This window comes from Lepidochelys olivacea, assembly GCF_965140295.1.
Source record: "Lepidochelys olivacea isolate rLepOli2 genome assembly, chromosome: 11".
Taxonomy (NCBI): Eukaryota; Metazoa; Chordata; order Testudines; family Cheloniidae; genus Lepidochelys; species Lepidochelys olivacea.
The window spans coordinates 28,260,436-28,278,088 of NC_140421.1; the positions used below are offsets into that span (position 1 = coordinate 28,260,436).

Below are 17,653 nucleotides of genomic sequence, written 5' to 3' on the forward strand. Positions count from 1 at the left end.
GGATATAATACCCAAAGGTCAGTTATAAAAGGAGCTTTAAAACCGGGTATGTCTACACTACAAACCTAAGTCGACCTATATTAGGACAACTTACAGCCACCACAGTAATTACTGCTGTGGTGCATGTGCCCACTACCCTCCTTGGGTCAGTTGTGCGCGTCCTCACCAGGAGCACTTCCACCGACCTAAGAGGGGCAGTGTGGGGAGCTGAGAGCCCAGTCTCTCAGCTCTGCTAGCAGCTCCCTACCAGAAGCTCCCACAGGCTCCTGAGTTCTCCACAGGCTTCCGCTTCCCTGCTCCCTGTTCCCTGCCAGGAGCAAGGGGGAAGGTGCCCTGGGATTCTTGCCACCCCATTCCCTGCTGGGAGTGGGAGGAAGCCACCCTGGTCTTCTTGCTGTCAGGGAGCAAAGTCCATCTGCCCTTCTTGCCCTCCTGCTGCCTGCTCCCACTGGGAGCCAGGTGGGCTCCTCGCAGGGAGCGGGCTGCTTGGGCTTCTCACCCCAGCTCCCAGCTGGGAGCAGGGTCCAACTATCCAGCTCTCCAGGGGAGCAGGGGCTTTCTTGTCAGTTTCATGGCTCCTGCTGTGAAATTGACCAGACTGTGGATGTAAGGGACACAATGTCTACACAAAAAGAAAAGGAGTACTTGTGGCACTTTAGAGACTAACCAATTTATTTGAGCATGAGCTTTCGTGAGCTACAGCTCACTTTATTTGAGCATGAGCTTTCGTGAGCTACAGCTCACCTCATCCGATGAAGTGAGCTGTAGCTCACGAAAGCTCATGCTCAAATAAATTGGTTAGTCTCTAAGGTGCCACAAGTAACACGGCTGTTACTCTGAAAAATGTCTACACAGACAGGGCATCAGGCTAATTACATGGTTCTTATGCCTATGCTGGAGGGGGAGTTATGTTGGTGTAGTAGGGCACTTACATTGACTAGAGGAAGGCTGTAGGGTAGACACTGACATAAGGAGTTCAACATAAGCTGCCTTATCTCAGTCTAGTGTGTAGTGTAGTCCAGCCCATAGGCAAGTGTATTTCCACTTGCAGCCAAGCCAACACTAACATTCTGAGTACGATTTATTGGCGTGTTTACTGAAGACATTGGGAATTTTTCTAATCTCAGGTGCACCTGATTTGTATCTGGCTTTATAAGTGTAAGTCAGAAATATGGGAGATCAGAATCAGGCTCATGTTCTCTAGCCAAGAGGTAGCATAAATAGCAAAAGCTATTGCTACAAAAACTACTCTTGCTTTACTGAGCACAAAAATAAGTAGTCAGGGTGCAAGTTCCACTTACTTCAATGGGAAACTCACTTCTGCGGGCAAAACCTAGGTCCCAGGGTCATAATGTACATGGATTTCTAAGCAGAGTGATCCACTAAACTCAACAGAAAGTTTTGTTTCGAAAATGATGGCATGATATGGCCCACAGTGTTTAAGTTAAAATGACTTCAAAACAGTTTTAGTTATCTTCTTTTTTAAAAAACAATTTCCTAATATATTGTATGTCAGAAAATGTACCCAGTTTACAACTGCCTGTTGCTCAACTATATAAATAGCAAAAGAGATGAAAACATTCTGTAAAATTAAAAAATAATAATTCAAGTTTGAGGGGAACAATTACAATTCTTATAAATATGCGCCATATTTTAAAATTAATTCATTCTTCAATTATAGTCAGGCAAATGAATGCATTGAAGCATACTGTCTTTAGATGATCATGTCACTGAGACTGTCATATCAGCATAGGCTATCACTGCCTAAATTATCATTAACCCCAAAAGTCTTAAATAAAAACCTATAAAAATAACAAAGAACCATCAACATTTTATAAACATTTCTAAATAAATATTTGTGTATATACTGGAGCGTAGCAGTAGAATCCTGATTGTTACTATAATCAGGTTATAATAATCATGAGAAATTATAGCAGGAATTGGAAAAATTAGTCTTATTCCTACTCATTCAGGACTACATTAATTTCACATCTTCACATAAAGCCATTGCATAAAAAACCCACACAAGATGGCTGGCTAACATTGTAGAAGTTCTAATACATAGTTTATACTATGAATTTAAATGGCCTTAATCAGCATTGCAGCTCTTATTATTTTTCTTGTTTCTTAAAAAATAATTTGTAAAAGAAAGATTCCCAATAGCATTTACTCACAATGAAATGTATTCCTGTCAGCATTTTATATAAACATATACTTTAAGAGTATATATCTCCCTGCAAAACAAAAGCAAAAAAAAAAAAAAAAGCAAACTTTGATGATATTTAAGTATTAGAATGAGGGGGTATAAATCATACAGAAAAGGAAGGTAAACTTAAAATAAACCTGCAGAATTAAGGTAAACATTCAAAATTTTCCTTCAAGACATATACATGACTACTTTCAACAGGTTATTTTCATAAGAACGTTAAACAAAAGTGGTTTTGGCACTTCAGACAATGCAGCAGGTGAATTTTGTGCATGTGTGTTGTGGGGATCTTTCCCTTTACTAGCATGACATGGAAGACTTTAAAACAAGGCTCCAAAAGGCTTTAAAAAATAAATGACATTTTTGTCTCTGAAATGATAAAGCAGTAATCTCATTTACTAGAAAATATTAGTGGTGTTGCAGCTACCTGTCATAAAATGCAAATATCTTCAAGCAGTTAATGATCTGATTCCTAATCCTACTACAGAATAAAGATAAACAGCTGTCTAATCTAGCTTTACACATTTCAGTGCATTCTTTGCAATTAATACTTTAATGCACACAAAAAGAAACTGTCAAAGCTTATAGAAAAATGTTTTGCCTAATACCTTCTTTCTCATGCAGATGTGTGCTGTACATGTAACAAAGACTTGTAAATATTATTGGAGAATGTTCCACTGTGTTGTAACATAAGATATTAGAAATGGCAGCATATGCCACCACTATGAGGGCTGATCCTGCATTAGTGCCTCAGGCCAAACTCACACCGAGATCAATAGGAGTGTAACCTGAAAAAGGGCAGCAGGGACTGACCCTATATGTTAATTCTTAACTTTATTACTCCAGTGGATGCAAGTATTTTATGTTTTAGTTGTTGACAATTGGCCCAACTGAATCATCTAGTGACAGATCATTAAAGGCGTCTTTTATGCAGTAAACCTGTCCAAAAAGCCAGAGTTGCATCCATTATCTTTTGCTGTTAGAGACATGTATTATTTTGGTTGTACCAGATATGTAGTGAATTACATTTCAAGTTGTCATCACTAAGCAGATGCTCAGGCTCACTAGCAGGGAAAAATATCAAAAGCATCTTTGTTAACTGGTCCAGAAAATAGAAGACATCATAACGTTCAGGAAATTTGTTTAGTGCTACATGCTTTTATAGCCTACCTCTCAGGAGGCTTTGGGAAAGAAACAGGAAAATATAAAAACATAATTACTTTCATTTTCAAAAAATAGCTTTGACATGAACCAGCATAAAATGATATTTTACACATAGTTCTGTCAGTTTTAGAAAATGCATGCAGTGTCTGGGGTGTTTTAGAAAGAGTCTATGCGTAACGACACCAGTGTGTTGTATAAAATGGTCAATTACAATAATTATTTCAATCATATTGGATCTAAGGCTTCGATGATAATGTAAGATATAAGGTCTAACTATATAAATATATCCATTAAAAACTGAATAGTCAGTAGGTGAAAAGCAGTGTTCATTAGAAGTAAGGCAGCAAAATCTCCAAAGACTTTATCATAGTTCTTTGAATTAAAAATGTCAGCTCTATAATTTTACAGTGAGCAGACCTTCTGTGGTACTCTATTCTGTTTTTATTGCAAGCTGTATCTTTCGGAATCTTTGTTTTATAATTTACAGCCATTTGGAAAAAAAAATTCTGCTTTTATCAATAAAATTTAAATGATGTGGCTAGGGAGGGTTCTTGTGTGATGCTGGAATTTTCAGACATTCAAAGAGGGAAACTGAAAAACGTAATGTGAAGGTACTCAATTGTGTGGGAATGTAAATACAGTACATGCTGAACATGTGTGGTTGGGAGAATGGATCAGTTTTCTATTTGACAAGGCAGAACATTGAGAATGGGAGAAAAAGCATCACATCTCTACTGTTTGATATTGGATTTTGTGATGAACCAAAGAAAGAACAGCCATGTACTCTCAAACTCATCATTCCTGCTAGGCTTGGGTTTGTTCATACTCCTACTGGTCTCTTCCACGTATCATCATTGCTGACCACAACAAAAGTATCAGTACTGACTAAACAAATGAAAAAAAAATTGCTGCAACGTACGTGTCAGGAGAAAAAATAAAGAAATTTTCAAACAGGAAAGTACTTTGAAATTGCTGCATTAATTTGTGATATTTGGCACTACAAATGGTTTACATTTGGTTAGTCTGAAAAAGCCAGTCAGGAAAAGTGAATATACATTAAAATGTTTTTATTCTAACCTTGAGTGTAAATTTAGCTTCCAGCAAACATACTGTAGCTGATTTTTGGCTGATAGTGGTTAATTTTCTATTTCTTCATCTGCATTTTTTTTCAATTGATTGCAACTTGTTCAAGTCGACTTTCCAGTCAGTTCACCCAAATTCCAACAAGAATTGGTTTATAAATTGGTTCCAACTGGAACTGGTCATTTGGAATTTCCAGCACAGGAAATTGTTTTATATGTGCCTTTATAAGTACCCTAAATTACGAACTGATATGTTTAATAGCTAACGAGGAAAAAAGGTACTGCTATAAATGCAAATGCTGTACTAAAAAAAAATCCAGGATGATTGGGCAAGCTAATTTCCTCCTAAACATCAGGGCATTGTGAATTTCTTCCCCTCTTCCTTTTTTTAAGCATCAAATGACAGCAGCTTGTAACTACAGTAAAACTGTGTTACACCTGCTAAATTAAGATGATTTGTTTTTCCTAGCTATGTTATGGAAAGTTGTCAACTAATGAATACTATTTTTCCCCAGATTCCTAAACTCAAAGCCTATGTCGTGAATCATGGCTATATCCTCCAGGCGATCCTCGGTTCCTATGGGGTTTGTAAGTGTCCTGGTAAGAGTCAGAGTACTCTTCTTCCACAAGTGGGTAATGATCTCGGCTGTGTTGGGAACTGGAAGACAAGCGGTTCCTGCTCTTCCGAGCCCTTTCATTGTGATAATTTTCATCAGAAGTCATTAGGCTTCTTCGTTCAACTGGAGAGTTCTCAGTAGAGTGGTTGCTATGTCTCATACGCTGGCTCTAAAAATGTAAATGAATGTAAGGATTAATACAGATACCATTTTATTTCACCTCTTGTAAGTTAGTTGTGAGCCTCAGTTTGAGGTCCTTCAGAATCCATCCACGTTTGTAATTCCTTTTTAATAGTAAAATTTATTTGCGATGGGAGATGGATGTGAAAATAGTCTGATTCCCAAAACTGATAGGAGACCAAACACAGCATAATACAAAGTATTTTTATATGCAATCTTATAAAATTTTACAGAGTACTTTCAGTAAGAAGTGACTAGTAGATCAATTTCAGAGCACACTACACTTATCAGTTCTTCTCCCCAGTCATGAACATAACATTCATAATTCTATTTTGATTCCTTTTAGTAATTTGTGATGAATCTGTGTTTTGTAGAAACTTTCTGAAAAGGAGTTTTGGTTTTTCCAAAAGGTGCAGCTCATTTAGCGTTATTTAAAGATTTTTAAACTATGAGCTAATAGAGTATAACCAAATACTCTACAGGAAGGCTAGCTGAAGTAGTTAGATGTTAAATGATTTTTATAACTAAAACATAATAAATATTTCAAATAACTTGCACAGAAACTCCTTGACCAGGACCATTTACCAAGTAGGGATTTGGCCTTTGTTGTCCTTATGTTTCCATAGTGATTGGTTAATATCTAATCATGTGTGGTCACAAGATCAAATCACAAGATCACATTATTGCCTCTGAACTGGTACAATGAGGCAACAGTCCACATTGAGAGAACAACATTCCATCCAATATCATCAGACATGGTCCATTATTACCACTGTTATTCTCTCATGTCTCCGCACAACCAACGTTAACAGAAATTCAAAAGGTTGATCAAGCACCAACTTAGCTGACTGTTCTTTCTCTCACGATTTTGCACTCAATATCCTTTTTCCGATCCAAAGGCTAATAGTAAAATGCTACTAGTATGTTTGTATTCGTATGATCTGAGATTTGTATCCATTCAGATTCTACTGTATGGTCCTCTCAACTCAGAATTTTTCTCTATTCTATGCAATCTTTCTGGTACAGTTCTACTTTTCACCTACATGACCTAATCTGTTTTAACTCTATAATTCATAGCCAAGTATTATGTTATCCCAAAGATTTTTGTCATTCCATGTTGTTTCAATATCTATTATGGCTCAGTTTTTATTTTTGTTTAATGTGTCTTTATCTCTGTTTTCTTATTTAACTCCTTGGTCTAACATCTACAACATCTCTGCGAATGCAACTTGTCCCTCCCCCCAGTTACTTTGTAATATATGCTCTTTCCTTTACTGGATGCAGAGATATCTTTGTATTACCGGCTTGATTTTGTAGTTATTCTGATCTCAATCTCTTCACCTCTTCTGGGTGTGGAACATATTTGATGTGAGTTAATGTTTGTAGGTGTTGTAAAAAGATAACCTCTTATCTCATAATGTAAGATATGATTATCATAAGATAATGTATGATAACCCATATCTGGCCTCACTTGAACAGCTGGGTTCAAAACTGGGTCCTGCAGAGATAAAAACATTGAGCTTCCACCACTTGAGCCAAAGGACTTAAGTCTATTAGCTGGAACTTGCAGACTCCAGCCTTGTCTGTGGACCAGCCACTAGAGGGTGACAAAACTCTACACACTCAACGTGGGTTGCAACTGCATACGGTTAATATGCTCTATTTGAATTTTACGTATTTCTAAGTTGCATTGCTCCTTGTATCTTGAGCTTCAGACTGGCACAGTTTATATAGATAGATATAAAATATAAACAAGTAAATTAAGTATATGCAATGAAACATAATTAAAGTTGTGTGTGCAATCTTCACTTTTGTTTCTCCTGGACTTGAGTGCATAAATGTACACCTGTATTGCATTAACATAGGATTTTGGCTTTTTTGCATTCAGTTTCCTAGTAATTTAAAGGTAGTATAGCTGATAAGGAAAAAACGTCATAAGGGTTTAAAGTACTGTAGTAAATACTTAATGTAGCAAAGCACCTATGCTGGTTTAATTCCTGAAGTCTGTATAAGTATCTCAATCACCTTATGGTGTCAAACACTTAAACTGATGTAATTCTTCAGATGGCAAATGTCTTGAAAGTGGTGTAAGATATAATCACTTAAGATAATGTAAGTCCTTAATGTGACATAACCATGTCAACCCAACTTTCTAAATGGTCTGAAACACTTAAGTGGCATTGTGAACCAAATCCTGCAGTCTTTACTCAGGCATAATAAACTCAGGGTGAAATTTACTCCTCTGCAGATAACTAGCACCATTCAAGCCGTCACAATTTTGCTAAGGTGGGTAGTAAGGGACAATGCATAGACCTTCTGCTGGCCCCCTGCATAGGGGTAATTTTCATCTTCAGTGTAAGTTTTCCCTATGTAAGTGGAGCAACATGTCACAGTCACTATCAGTGCCTACTGACTAGAGGTAAACAAATATCAGAAAAAATGTGATGTATAGCCATAATTCTTTAAATGGATTTGCTTTGGCTATGCCCGCAGTCCTTTTAGGTTTGCTTAGGTGAACATTCAAGAGATGGCATTTTACTGATATGAATGGATGGCAAACTGAAATGTTACACTTAAGTGAGCATGGAAACAATATTTTACAATTGTTCATGCGATTACTAACACCAGAAGTGCTTGTGCACTCATCCAATCAGGGAATTTAATACCACATAATTTATTGGGCCTAACAGAATCAAAATGGTCTATCTGCAGTCAACTGTGCAATTAATTCACAGAGTAATTTTCATACACTTATTGAATAAATTTAAATAATCAATCAATTTGAATGTTGAATCACTTTATTCAGAAATTACGATCTGCCTCCAAATATTCCATAAGCAGAACAGAGGTTAAATTTTTCAGGTGAATTATGCATTACAAATTATTTGCTCAGCTCTATTGCTGACACATATTAGCAAGTGCACATTCCTCAAAAGTCACACACACATGCAGAACTCTTTCTGAAACTTTCAGAATTAATGAAAAAAATGTTCACTGCATTCCCTCCCGGTCTTGCATCTTCAAACATTCATAACTGTTATTTCAAAAACATTTTTTTCAAACTTAGTAAAGCACGTACTTCTCATTAAGGACTATTTACATGCCACGTTTGAAGTTTCAAAGTTCGCCGTTTTTGAGCTATCCCTGTGAAAAAAAAATGGTCAGAATTTTTTTTTCAATGGGAAAAAATGTATTTTATTCACACTCAATGAACTCAAACACATGAAAGGGATTTTGCTGAAGCTCTACCTTAGGCCAAGCATGGAAAATTTTGGCCCAAAAGATGAATGTTGTGAAAAGTTATGAGCATGTGAAAATGGGGTTATAACAGAATAAGATCTGCAACCTTAACAATAGTATTTCTTACCAGCATAACTGCTATCATATTTTACATGCTTATTTTCAGTCTGAAAGACTTAATTCTAATGGCACTTTCTTACATAAAAAGATGCAATTTTGTTATATAGCTTTTGACAGAGTGCCATTTATCTCAGTTTATTCTTCATGCCAAAAGGAGTTATGGGTATTATATTCCCCATTAAGACAAAACTAGTCCGAACACCAGTGCACTCTATTAATAAAATGTTTCCCTGTTGAATAAGTGGGTCTATTTTGCTTTCTTATTGTTGGCACTTACCAAACAGCAAATAGTAATTAATTGAAAAAAAATACTGGATACAGTCTATAAAACGTATTATTCTGTTTTCCTATAATGAATAAAACTGACCTGTACTGGTGACTGGGGGCCAAGATGCATATTCATACCTGTAATCCAGAGATTGCAGTAGGGTATGGTGAAAGGGCAGTCGATCCTAGGTTTCTTCCAAGAAGAGGAGTCATAGGTGTGCTACTGGTGGTATGCGTAGCACGCCAATATGCCTCTAGGTATTCTGCCAAATGTTCACACGCATCCTCAAGCTGATTTTCATCCAAAATGACATCAAACATTTCCTGTACACAACAAGAAAATGCTAGTTCAGTTATTTTTTTATGGGCATCAAAAGAGGAACACCCAAATAACCATAGGTTCATAGAAATGTTGGACTGCAACAGACCTCAATAGGTCATCTAGTCCAGTCCCCTGCACTCAAGGCAGGACTATATAATAACTAGACCATCCCTGACAGGTGATTGTCCAACCTGTTCTTAAAAATCTCCAGTAACAGAGATTCCACAACCTCCCCAGGTAATTTGCTCCAGTGCTTAACTACCCTTACAGTGAGGAAGTTTTTCTTAATATCTAGCCTAAATCTCCCTTGCGGCAATTTAAGCCCATTACTTCTTTTCCTGTCCTCAATGGTTAAGGAGAACAATTTATCACCCTCCTCTTCATAACAACATTTTACATTCTTGATGACTGCTATTTCCCCCCTCCCCGTCCTCTCTTTTCCAGACCAAACAAACTCAGCTTTTTCAATCTTTTCTCATAGGTCATGTTTTCTAGACCTTTAATCATTTTTGTTGCTCTCCTCTGGACTTTCTCCAATTTGTCCACATCTTTCTCAAAGGGTGCTGCCCAGAATTGGACACAATACTCCAAAAGAGGCCTTATCAGTGCTGAGTAGAGTAGAATAATTACTTCTCATTTCTAGTTTACAAGGCCCCTGCCAATACAAAAAAAAGTTAACATTCTGGGATGTAACACTATGACATTGTTGACTTATATTTAGTTTGTGATCCACTATAACCCTCAGATCCTTTTCTGCGGTATTATTTCCTAGGCAGTCATTTCCCATTCTGTATTTGTGCAATTGGTTATTCTTTCTTAAGCATTTGTCCTTATTGACTTTCATTTCATCCTATTTATTTCAGGCCACTTCTCCAGTTTTTCTCGATCATTTTGAATTCTAATTCTGGTTCTGAACTCTGGGGATGACTCATATCTCTCTGATAAACAAAATCCTGATTCTGAACTCAGATCCAGAATTGAAACTGCAGCTGAAGAACATCTCTATTCTAGTTCATACAATTTACAGTTATATTAGCAACGACATTTCTACTTAGCATAACTGTTAAGTTCAGGACATACAGCTGTTCAAACATTCACAGCTGGGAATTCTGTCTACAGCACCTACATATGATGTTTATGCATTGTCTTAACTGCCTTAATTTATATCTGTATCTATCTGTCCAGATGGCCCTGTGCCTGTTCTTAAATTGGTGACGTCTTACAAGTTATGATTTCCCTTTTTCCCCCCCAGGAATTCATTCATTGGTGACAGTACTTAAGCAGCAGAACAAATACCTCAATACAGTACCTCAGACCTGCTGACACTTATATGCCACACAAAGTATATCTATTGTTGAACATCAAAGGAATGTAGGACACACAGCTCCTGTGACTTTCTGGCTGCCAAAAGGGCAGTTTATATGCAGCTAGTGTTTTCATATTCTATCAGCAATGGAAGTGGTTTAGAGCTGTACTAGATGAGTGGATTTTTATGAATTGCAAGACAGGCATAATAAAACAAATGCCCATTTTCTGAAGAAAACATTTTCATGAATATTCACAAATTTAGTCCACTGAGAAAATTCAGCATTTTCAACAGTAAAGTTTTGCACCTGTGTCTTTCCCCTTCACTTTCAATTCAGTGGGAAAATATACCATGGAACTATAGTAGGAATAAAATAAGGACTGCATGGTGCAGGTGTTATTGTGATTGGTACAGTAAAAACACACACACAAAACCACATAATACTCTGCTCCTGTACCCCTTATACACACACACACCCCCTATATAGACATGTAACGACACAATATATGTGAAGCGGACATCCATATGGTAAATTGTTTCATCTGATGTCTGCCCACTAATCCAGTCCTCACAACTTCCTCTAACCCTTTAACTGCCACTTTAATTTTTTTTTAAAATCAATTGACTTAATAAATGTTTCCTCTTCCATCCCGCAAAAGTTGAATTAAATCCCCACCTCCTCCAACTCACATACTCCAAACATGAAGACTGCTTGAAACCTAGGATGGGCAAGATTCTGTGCTAATCTAGTGATAGCTTCTCTGTACATAAAAACAGTATGATGTTATAGCTAGTTATTCTGCAGCCCTGCAGGACTATATGTGAGCTATAGCTCACTGGCAAGTGTAGATTTGCAGTTTCCAAATGGGAATCACCTTTGCTTCTAGCTCTAGGGGACCTGAGATAATGGAATTTAGTCATGACATATTTAACTGCAGAAAAACTATTTTATGACTGCCTGAGTCATGTACAAATGGACTTACGATAACGAAGGATCAGTGCAGGGGTGGCCAACCTGTGGCTCCGGAGCCACATGTGGCTCTTCAGAAGTTAATATGCGGCTCCTTGTATAGGCACCGACTCCGGGGCTCGAGCTACAGGCGCCAACTTTCCAGTGCGCTGTGGGGTGCTCACTGCTCAACCCTTGGCTCTGCCACAGGCCCTGCCCCCACTCCACCCCTTCCCACCCCCTCCCCTGAGCCTGCTGTGACTTTGCTCCTCCCCCTTTCCCCGCAGAGCCTCCTGCACGCCAGGGAACAGCTAATCAGGAGGTGCGGGGAGGCGCTGATTGGTGGTGGTGGTGGGGAGGCGCTGGGAGTGGGTGGGGGGAGCTGATGCGGGGCTGCTGATCTATTACTGTGGCTCTTTGGCACTGTATGTTGGTAAATTCTGGCTCCTTTTCAGGCCTTGATTAGTGAGTGAAGGACTATGAAAAATGGTCCCAGTAAAAAGCTCTAGAATTCTCTAAACCATTCCTAAAATAGGTTTTTGTACCATCTTTTCCTTATACAGAAATCATGCTGGTTTAGTGCAGTATGAGTGTTCTATTGACACTTGTCTGAGTTTACCTGCAACTCACACGTGGCTTTGCCACTCATGAGTAATGCATCCTTTCAAACACATGCTGATAAAATCATGTATTCCATTATATTACACACACAAAAATACTAAAACAACATTATAAATGTTGCAAAGTTAAGCACTTAAAAGTTAGGAAATGTCAGAATTAAAATTATCTGTACACATAAGCCAAAAGCACACAGCACTTTTGAAAATAATATGAACATGCAATGTAGTATTTGGACTATACTGTCTGTGCTTATTACAGGGTCAATTTTGAGACAGGCTGATTTGAGGAGGTTAAGTAGTTTCCATGAAAAGGAAGTTACTCACCTTGTGCAGGAACGATGGTTCTTTGAGATGTGTCCCCCATGGGTGCTCCACTGTAGCTGTATCTGCGTCTCTGTGCCTCTAATCGAAGATTTGGGTTGGCAATGTCCGTTCGGCCTGTACATGCGCTCTCCCTCCCGCCTGGTCTGTGTGTGGGAACCCCCCTCAGTTCCTTCTCTACCCCAAAGCCCCTTATGGTGAACTCCAAGGTAGAGGGGAGGAGGACGGGTTGTGGAACACCCACAGGGACACACATCTTGAAGAACCATCATTAGTGCCCAAGGTGAGTAACTTCCTCTTCTTCGAGTAGTGTCCTTATGGGCGTTCCACTGTAGGTGACTCCTGAGCAGTACCCCCCATGGAGGGCTGGGGCTTTGGAATGGTGTCTGTTACTATAGAAAGCACTGTAGACCTGAAGATGGCATCAGAGGCTGAATCTCCAGTGATCGCATAGTGTTCTGCAAAAGTGTCGGAAGAGGCCTAAGTAACTGCTCTGCAGATTTCTGAAAGAGGGACATCTTTAAGGAATGCGACAGATAGAAACTGACCTCGTGGAGTGCGTATAGATTTTGGATGGAGACAACAGGTTGCACCTTTGATAAAAGTGATTAAAGCAACCCAAGACCCATTTGGATAGTCTTCAAGCCGATATCACGGAGCCTTTGGATCTTCCCGTGAATGAAAGGAAGAGTTTAGGAGACTTCCTGAAGTCCTTAGACCTGTCCAAGTAGAATGCTAGTGCTCTTCTAATATCTAGCATATGCAGAATCGCCTCCCTGTTGTCATGATGTGATTTTGGGGAAAAACCAGGACATATGGAAAGTAGAGACAACTTTAGGGAGAAACTTGGGATGCAACCTCAGAGTTACTTTGTCTTTTTAAAAGACTGTGTATGGTGGGTGTGCGCCATTAGGCCCACTAATTCTCCTATGTGCCTAGCTGAAGTGAGGGCAATTAGAAATGCTGTCTTCATGGACAGATGTAAGAGATAGCAAGTTGCCATGGGCTCAAAGGGAGATCTAATCAAAGCTCTGAGAACTAGGTTAAGATCCCAGATTGGAGTGGGTGGTCTCACATGCAGGAAGAGATTCCCAATGCCTTTAAGGAATCTACACATCAGCAGGTGAGCAACCGTAGAATATCCATCTGCTTGATGGTGGAAAGCTGTCATGGCCGCAAAACGTACTTTAAGGGAACTGAGTGAGAGTTTTGACCTCGAGGTCTAAAATGTAGTCTAAAATTAGAGGGAGGGAAGATGAGTTGGGTCTGTGTGCTTAGAAGGACACCAAACTTGGGATCATTTCACTTTTTGTAGGTCAGTACATTGAGTGGTAAACTTTTGGCTGTGCAGCAACACGTCTTTCACCTTGTCAGAGCATTCTGACCCTAAGCCTTGGAACCAAGAAGGAGCCAACCCTGGAGGCTGAGGAACTGCATGTTGGGGTGAAAGACCAGTCTGTCCCTTTGAGAGAGCAGGTGGGGAATGGGCCAGAGTGGAACTGGAGAACATATTGCCATCTGTGTCCCGGTAAGGGAATCAGACTTGTCTTGGCCAGGAGAGGGCACTCAGAATAACTCATTTTGTCTCGTCAACTTTTCAACTGGACCTTGGACAGAAAAGGAAATGGGGGAAAGGCATACAAGAAGTCCTTGTCCCATGTGAGGATGAGGGTGTCTCCCAGTGAATGTTTCCCTAGGCTGGCCCTGGAGCAGTAACAATGATATTTCTTGTTCCAGTAAGTAGCAAAGAGCTCTGCAGTCGGGGTTCCGCAAAGGGCGAATATGTCTCAAAGCACCTCTGAGTTCAGTTCCCATTTGTGGTGGTGAGAAAAGTTCTGTCGAAGACAGTTGGCTGTCACATTCTGTATCCCTAGTAGATAGACAGCTGAGATGAATTTGAATGCTTCCGTGCAGAAGGAGGGAGAACTGGCACCTCCCTGGCAATTTATGTAAAACATACACTTCATATGGTCTGTAATGACCTTTGAGTGGGTGTTCTTGATAAAACACAGAAGCATGCACAAGCATTCCTGATGGCCCTTTGCTCCAAAATATTGATATGGAGGGTCACTTCTATGGAAGACCACTTGCCTTGAACCTTGCATTCATGTAGGTGAGCTCCGCATCCCATTAGGGAGGCATCCATTGGTAGAGTCGGTGGCAGTTGCATGAATGGAACATTGCTCGGACACTGGATGGGTCTTTCCATCAGTCCAAGGAGTGCTTTACTGCAGAGAGCAGTGGTAGCAGTTTAGTTAGTCTGTCCCTGTTTGGGGAATAGACAGAAGTGAGCCATATCTGAAGACACCTCACGAACATCCGGGTGTTTGGACTGACAAAGGTGCATGCTGCCATATTACTTAGCAACTGCAGGGAGTTCCTGGCTGATGTTTCAGAGCTGGCTTGGACTGTCTCTATGAGACTTGTAAGGACGGTGAGCCTACGTAGTGTAAGAAATGCTTTGCTTGTACTGCATTGAGGTCGGCACCGATAAATTCCAGTCACTGTACTGGGGTCAGTGTCAATTTCTGTAAGGTGAGCTGTTAGACCCTGTTGCGCAAATGTGTGCATGGTTGTCTGGGTGGCTTGTACGGCATCCTGAAACAAGGGAGCTCTAAGTCATCTAGATGTGGGTAGATCACAAAGCCCAGTGTTCACAAGTGTGCCGCTACAATGGAGAGAACCTTGGAGAATACTCTGCATGCATACAGGAGGCCGAATGGCAGCACCCTGTATTGATGATTGTCCTGCCCAAAGGCAAACCGTAGGAATCTCCTGTGTGACGGTTGTATTGAGATGTGGAAGTATGCATCTTGTAGGTTGAGGGCCAAAAACCAATCTCCTTACTCTAGGAATGGAATAATGTCTGCTAGCATGACCATCTTGAACTTCTGCGCTCTCATGTATTTGTTTAATGCTCCTAGATCTATAATGGGTCTCCAACCTCCCTTTGTCTTGGAGATCAGGAAATAACAGGAGTAAAACCCCTTGCCCCTGAGTTGTGCCTGGACTGGTTCTATGGCTCCTAGGCACAACAGATCTATTTCCTGGCAAAGTAGGTTCTTGTGAGAAGGGTCCCTGAAGAGGGACAAGGAAGGAGGGTGGGAATCAGAGAGGGGCATGAATTGAATGGTGTAACCCTTCAAAATAATCTCCAAGACCCATCTGTTGGAGGTGATCCTCTCCCAACTGCTGTGAAAGAGGCCCTGACGACTTCCAAAGGGGCATGACAGGTGTGTAGTTGGCAGCTGATGTTGCAAGGTACAGTTGTACGGGCCCACAAGCAACTCATCAAAAGTGCTTAGAAGAGGCGGTCTGAGAGGTCATGGATTGGGGGTGCTGACTACTTCCGCTTCTAAGCCCTGGGCATCTTACCTTGCAACTCATAATAGCACTAAGACGGTGGGTATTGAGGAGGTCATGACCTGTGCTGTGGCTGAGAACTATATCTTCTCTTCTGTCCCACAGAGTAGATTCTCATGGAGCATAATGTGGCCCGAGAATCTTTCAAGGTGTGGAGAGAAGAGTCTGTCTTCTCAGTGAAGAGCTTGAGCCCTTTAAAGGAGAGATCTTCCATCATCATCTGCAGCTCTTTGGGCAACCTGAAAAGGTGTAACCAAGAAGCCTGCCTCATTACCACTGATGTGGAGACGAAGCAGGCCACTGTATCGGCTGCATCCAGTGCTGCCTGTGGTGCTGTTCTGGCTACTAATTGACCCTCTCTGATAATGGCCTGAAACTGCTCCTTTTGTGTCTGAAACTACTCCTTTTGATGTAGTATTTTTTGTCGACTCTCTTGCTGGCTGGTACAATGGAGGCTGGTATCTGCCAGATGACTTCGCCTCATTAATTGGGAGGGCAATTCTAGATGAGGAGGAAGTGTGCAGAACATCCACCAGCTTGTGATGTGTATCTGACACCTCCTGAAGGGGAATCTGCAGCTCATCAGCCTTCTGAGAGACACTAGACCCCTGCAAAATATGGGATCTGTATGTCACCCAAGGAACCCAATATGGCCATTGGAGGAAGAAGAGCATGGGTGGCGGGTGGGTACCCAAGAGGGCCCTTACCACAATCGTGGGTCATCTTGATGGAATTGAGGAGGACCATTGTATTGTAATGCCGGGCCATGATGAGAGGCCAGGGAAATGGCATCCTCCTGGTCACTGTCAGACTCGTCACTGGGTAATGGTGGTGCTGACTCCTGGCAAGAGAGGCAACTCTTTAGGTTGGGGGAGCCGGGCATGCCCGGGGTGAGAGGGGACGCTATCATCCTCTAGCAGTGAGGAATGCTGAAGAAAGTTGTTCTTCCATCTTTTTTTAAACTGAAAGAACTTAGACAGTCTTTTAAATGGGGGGGGGGGAATCCTCCTAACCAAGGTGAGAAATGCAAACTAAAGTTTTTTCTTTTTTCTTTTTTTTTTTTATCCCAACAGGTAAAAAGGAAACACTAACTATTAAGGAGAACAACAAAAATAACCACTATTGATGCTAATGGCGCAGATAAGGAAGGGACAACTGCTTGCTCCATTGGAGGCCAAAGGCGGTAGAGAAGGAACTGATGGGGGTTCACCTGCACAGTGCCAGATAGCCTTGAGGCAGACCACAAGGGAGGGAGAGTGCATGTGAGGGCTGAATGGACACTGCTCCTAAAATCTCTGATTAGAGGCACAGATACACCTACAATGGAGCACTCCTAGGAACACTTATTGAAGAACTACTGCTCTGTTCTAGGCACGATAGAGCCTATAGATTTTAAACTCCCTGGGGCAGGCACCCTCTCTCCCAATTCATAGCGTGCAAGCACAATATCATGAATAATACAATAATAATTCAGACATGTCCAAAAAATGCGGAAGAGAGAAAGTAGTTAATGTACCTGAGCAATGTATTTCCACAATAGCATGTGAAATAGTAGAATATTTGGACTGAGAACATGATTTTATTAAGCTAAAATTATGTGAGAACAACTATGACAGCAGCTCATATTTAAATGTAGTTGGAGAAAACAGTAGGAATAGAATGTTACTGTTCCCTTTATGACAAATTATAGTAGAACACTAGTAGCTATAACTGTGAGTCCCTCAGAATTAACCACCATGATAAAGTAGACTATCTTTCCATATCTGATGGATTCCTAAATAAGGTGAGGTTGGCAAATAATTCCCATTAATGGGAATTTTGTTTAGCCAGGGAAGAACAGATCCCAGGAGCCTGATTCATCCACCCTTATACAAACTGAAATTCACCCCTATCTAG

The 17,653-nt window shown here is 40.4% G+C and overlaps 1 protein-coding gene across 5 annotated transcripts in view; it reads right to left on the minus strand.

Moving 5' to 3' along the window:
* Window positions 1-4,663: 4,663 nt before the first annotated feature.
* The window catches only part of CACNB4 (calcium voltage-gated channel auxiliary subunit beta 4), a 191,482-nt gene continuing 178,492 nt past the window's right edge, over window positions 4,664-17,653 (minus strand). For 2 of the 5 annotated variants that reach the window (XM_084643144.1, XM_084643145.1), the window contains 2 exons: window positions 9,015-9,200; window positions 4,664-5,238 (listed from right to left, as the gene is read on the minus strand). In XM_084643144.1, the coding sequence (XP_084499270.1) occupies window positions 4,978-5,238; window positions 9,015-9,200 (447 nt within the window). In that variant the 3' untranslated portion in view covers window positions 4,664-4,977. Of the gene's footprint in view, window positions 5,239-8,078; window positions 8,394-9,014; window positions 9,201-17,653 lie in introns of those variants that run through there. The other 3 variants (XR_014713562.1, XM_084643143.1, XM_084643146.1) reach the window with 3 other exon arrangements.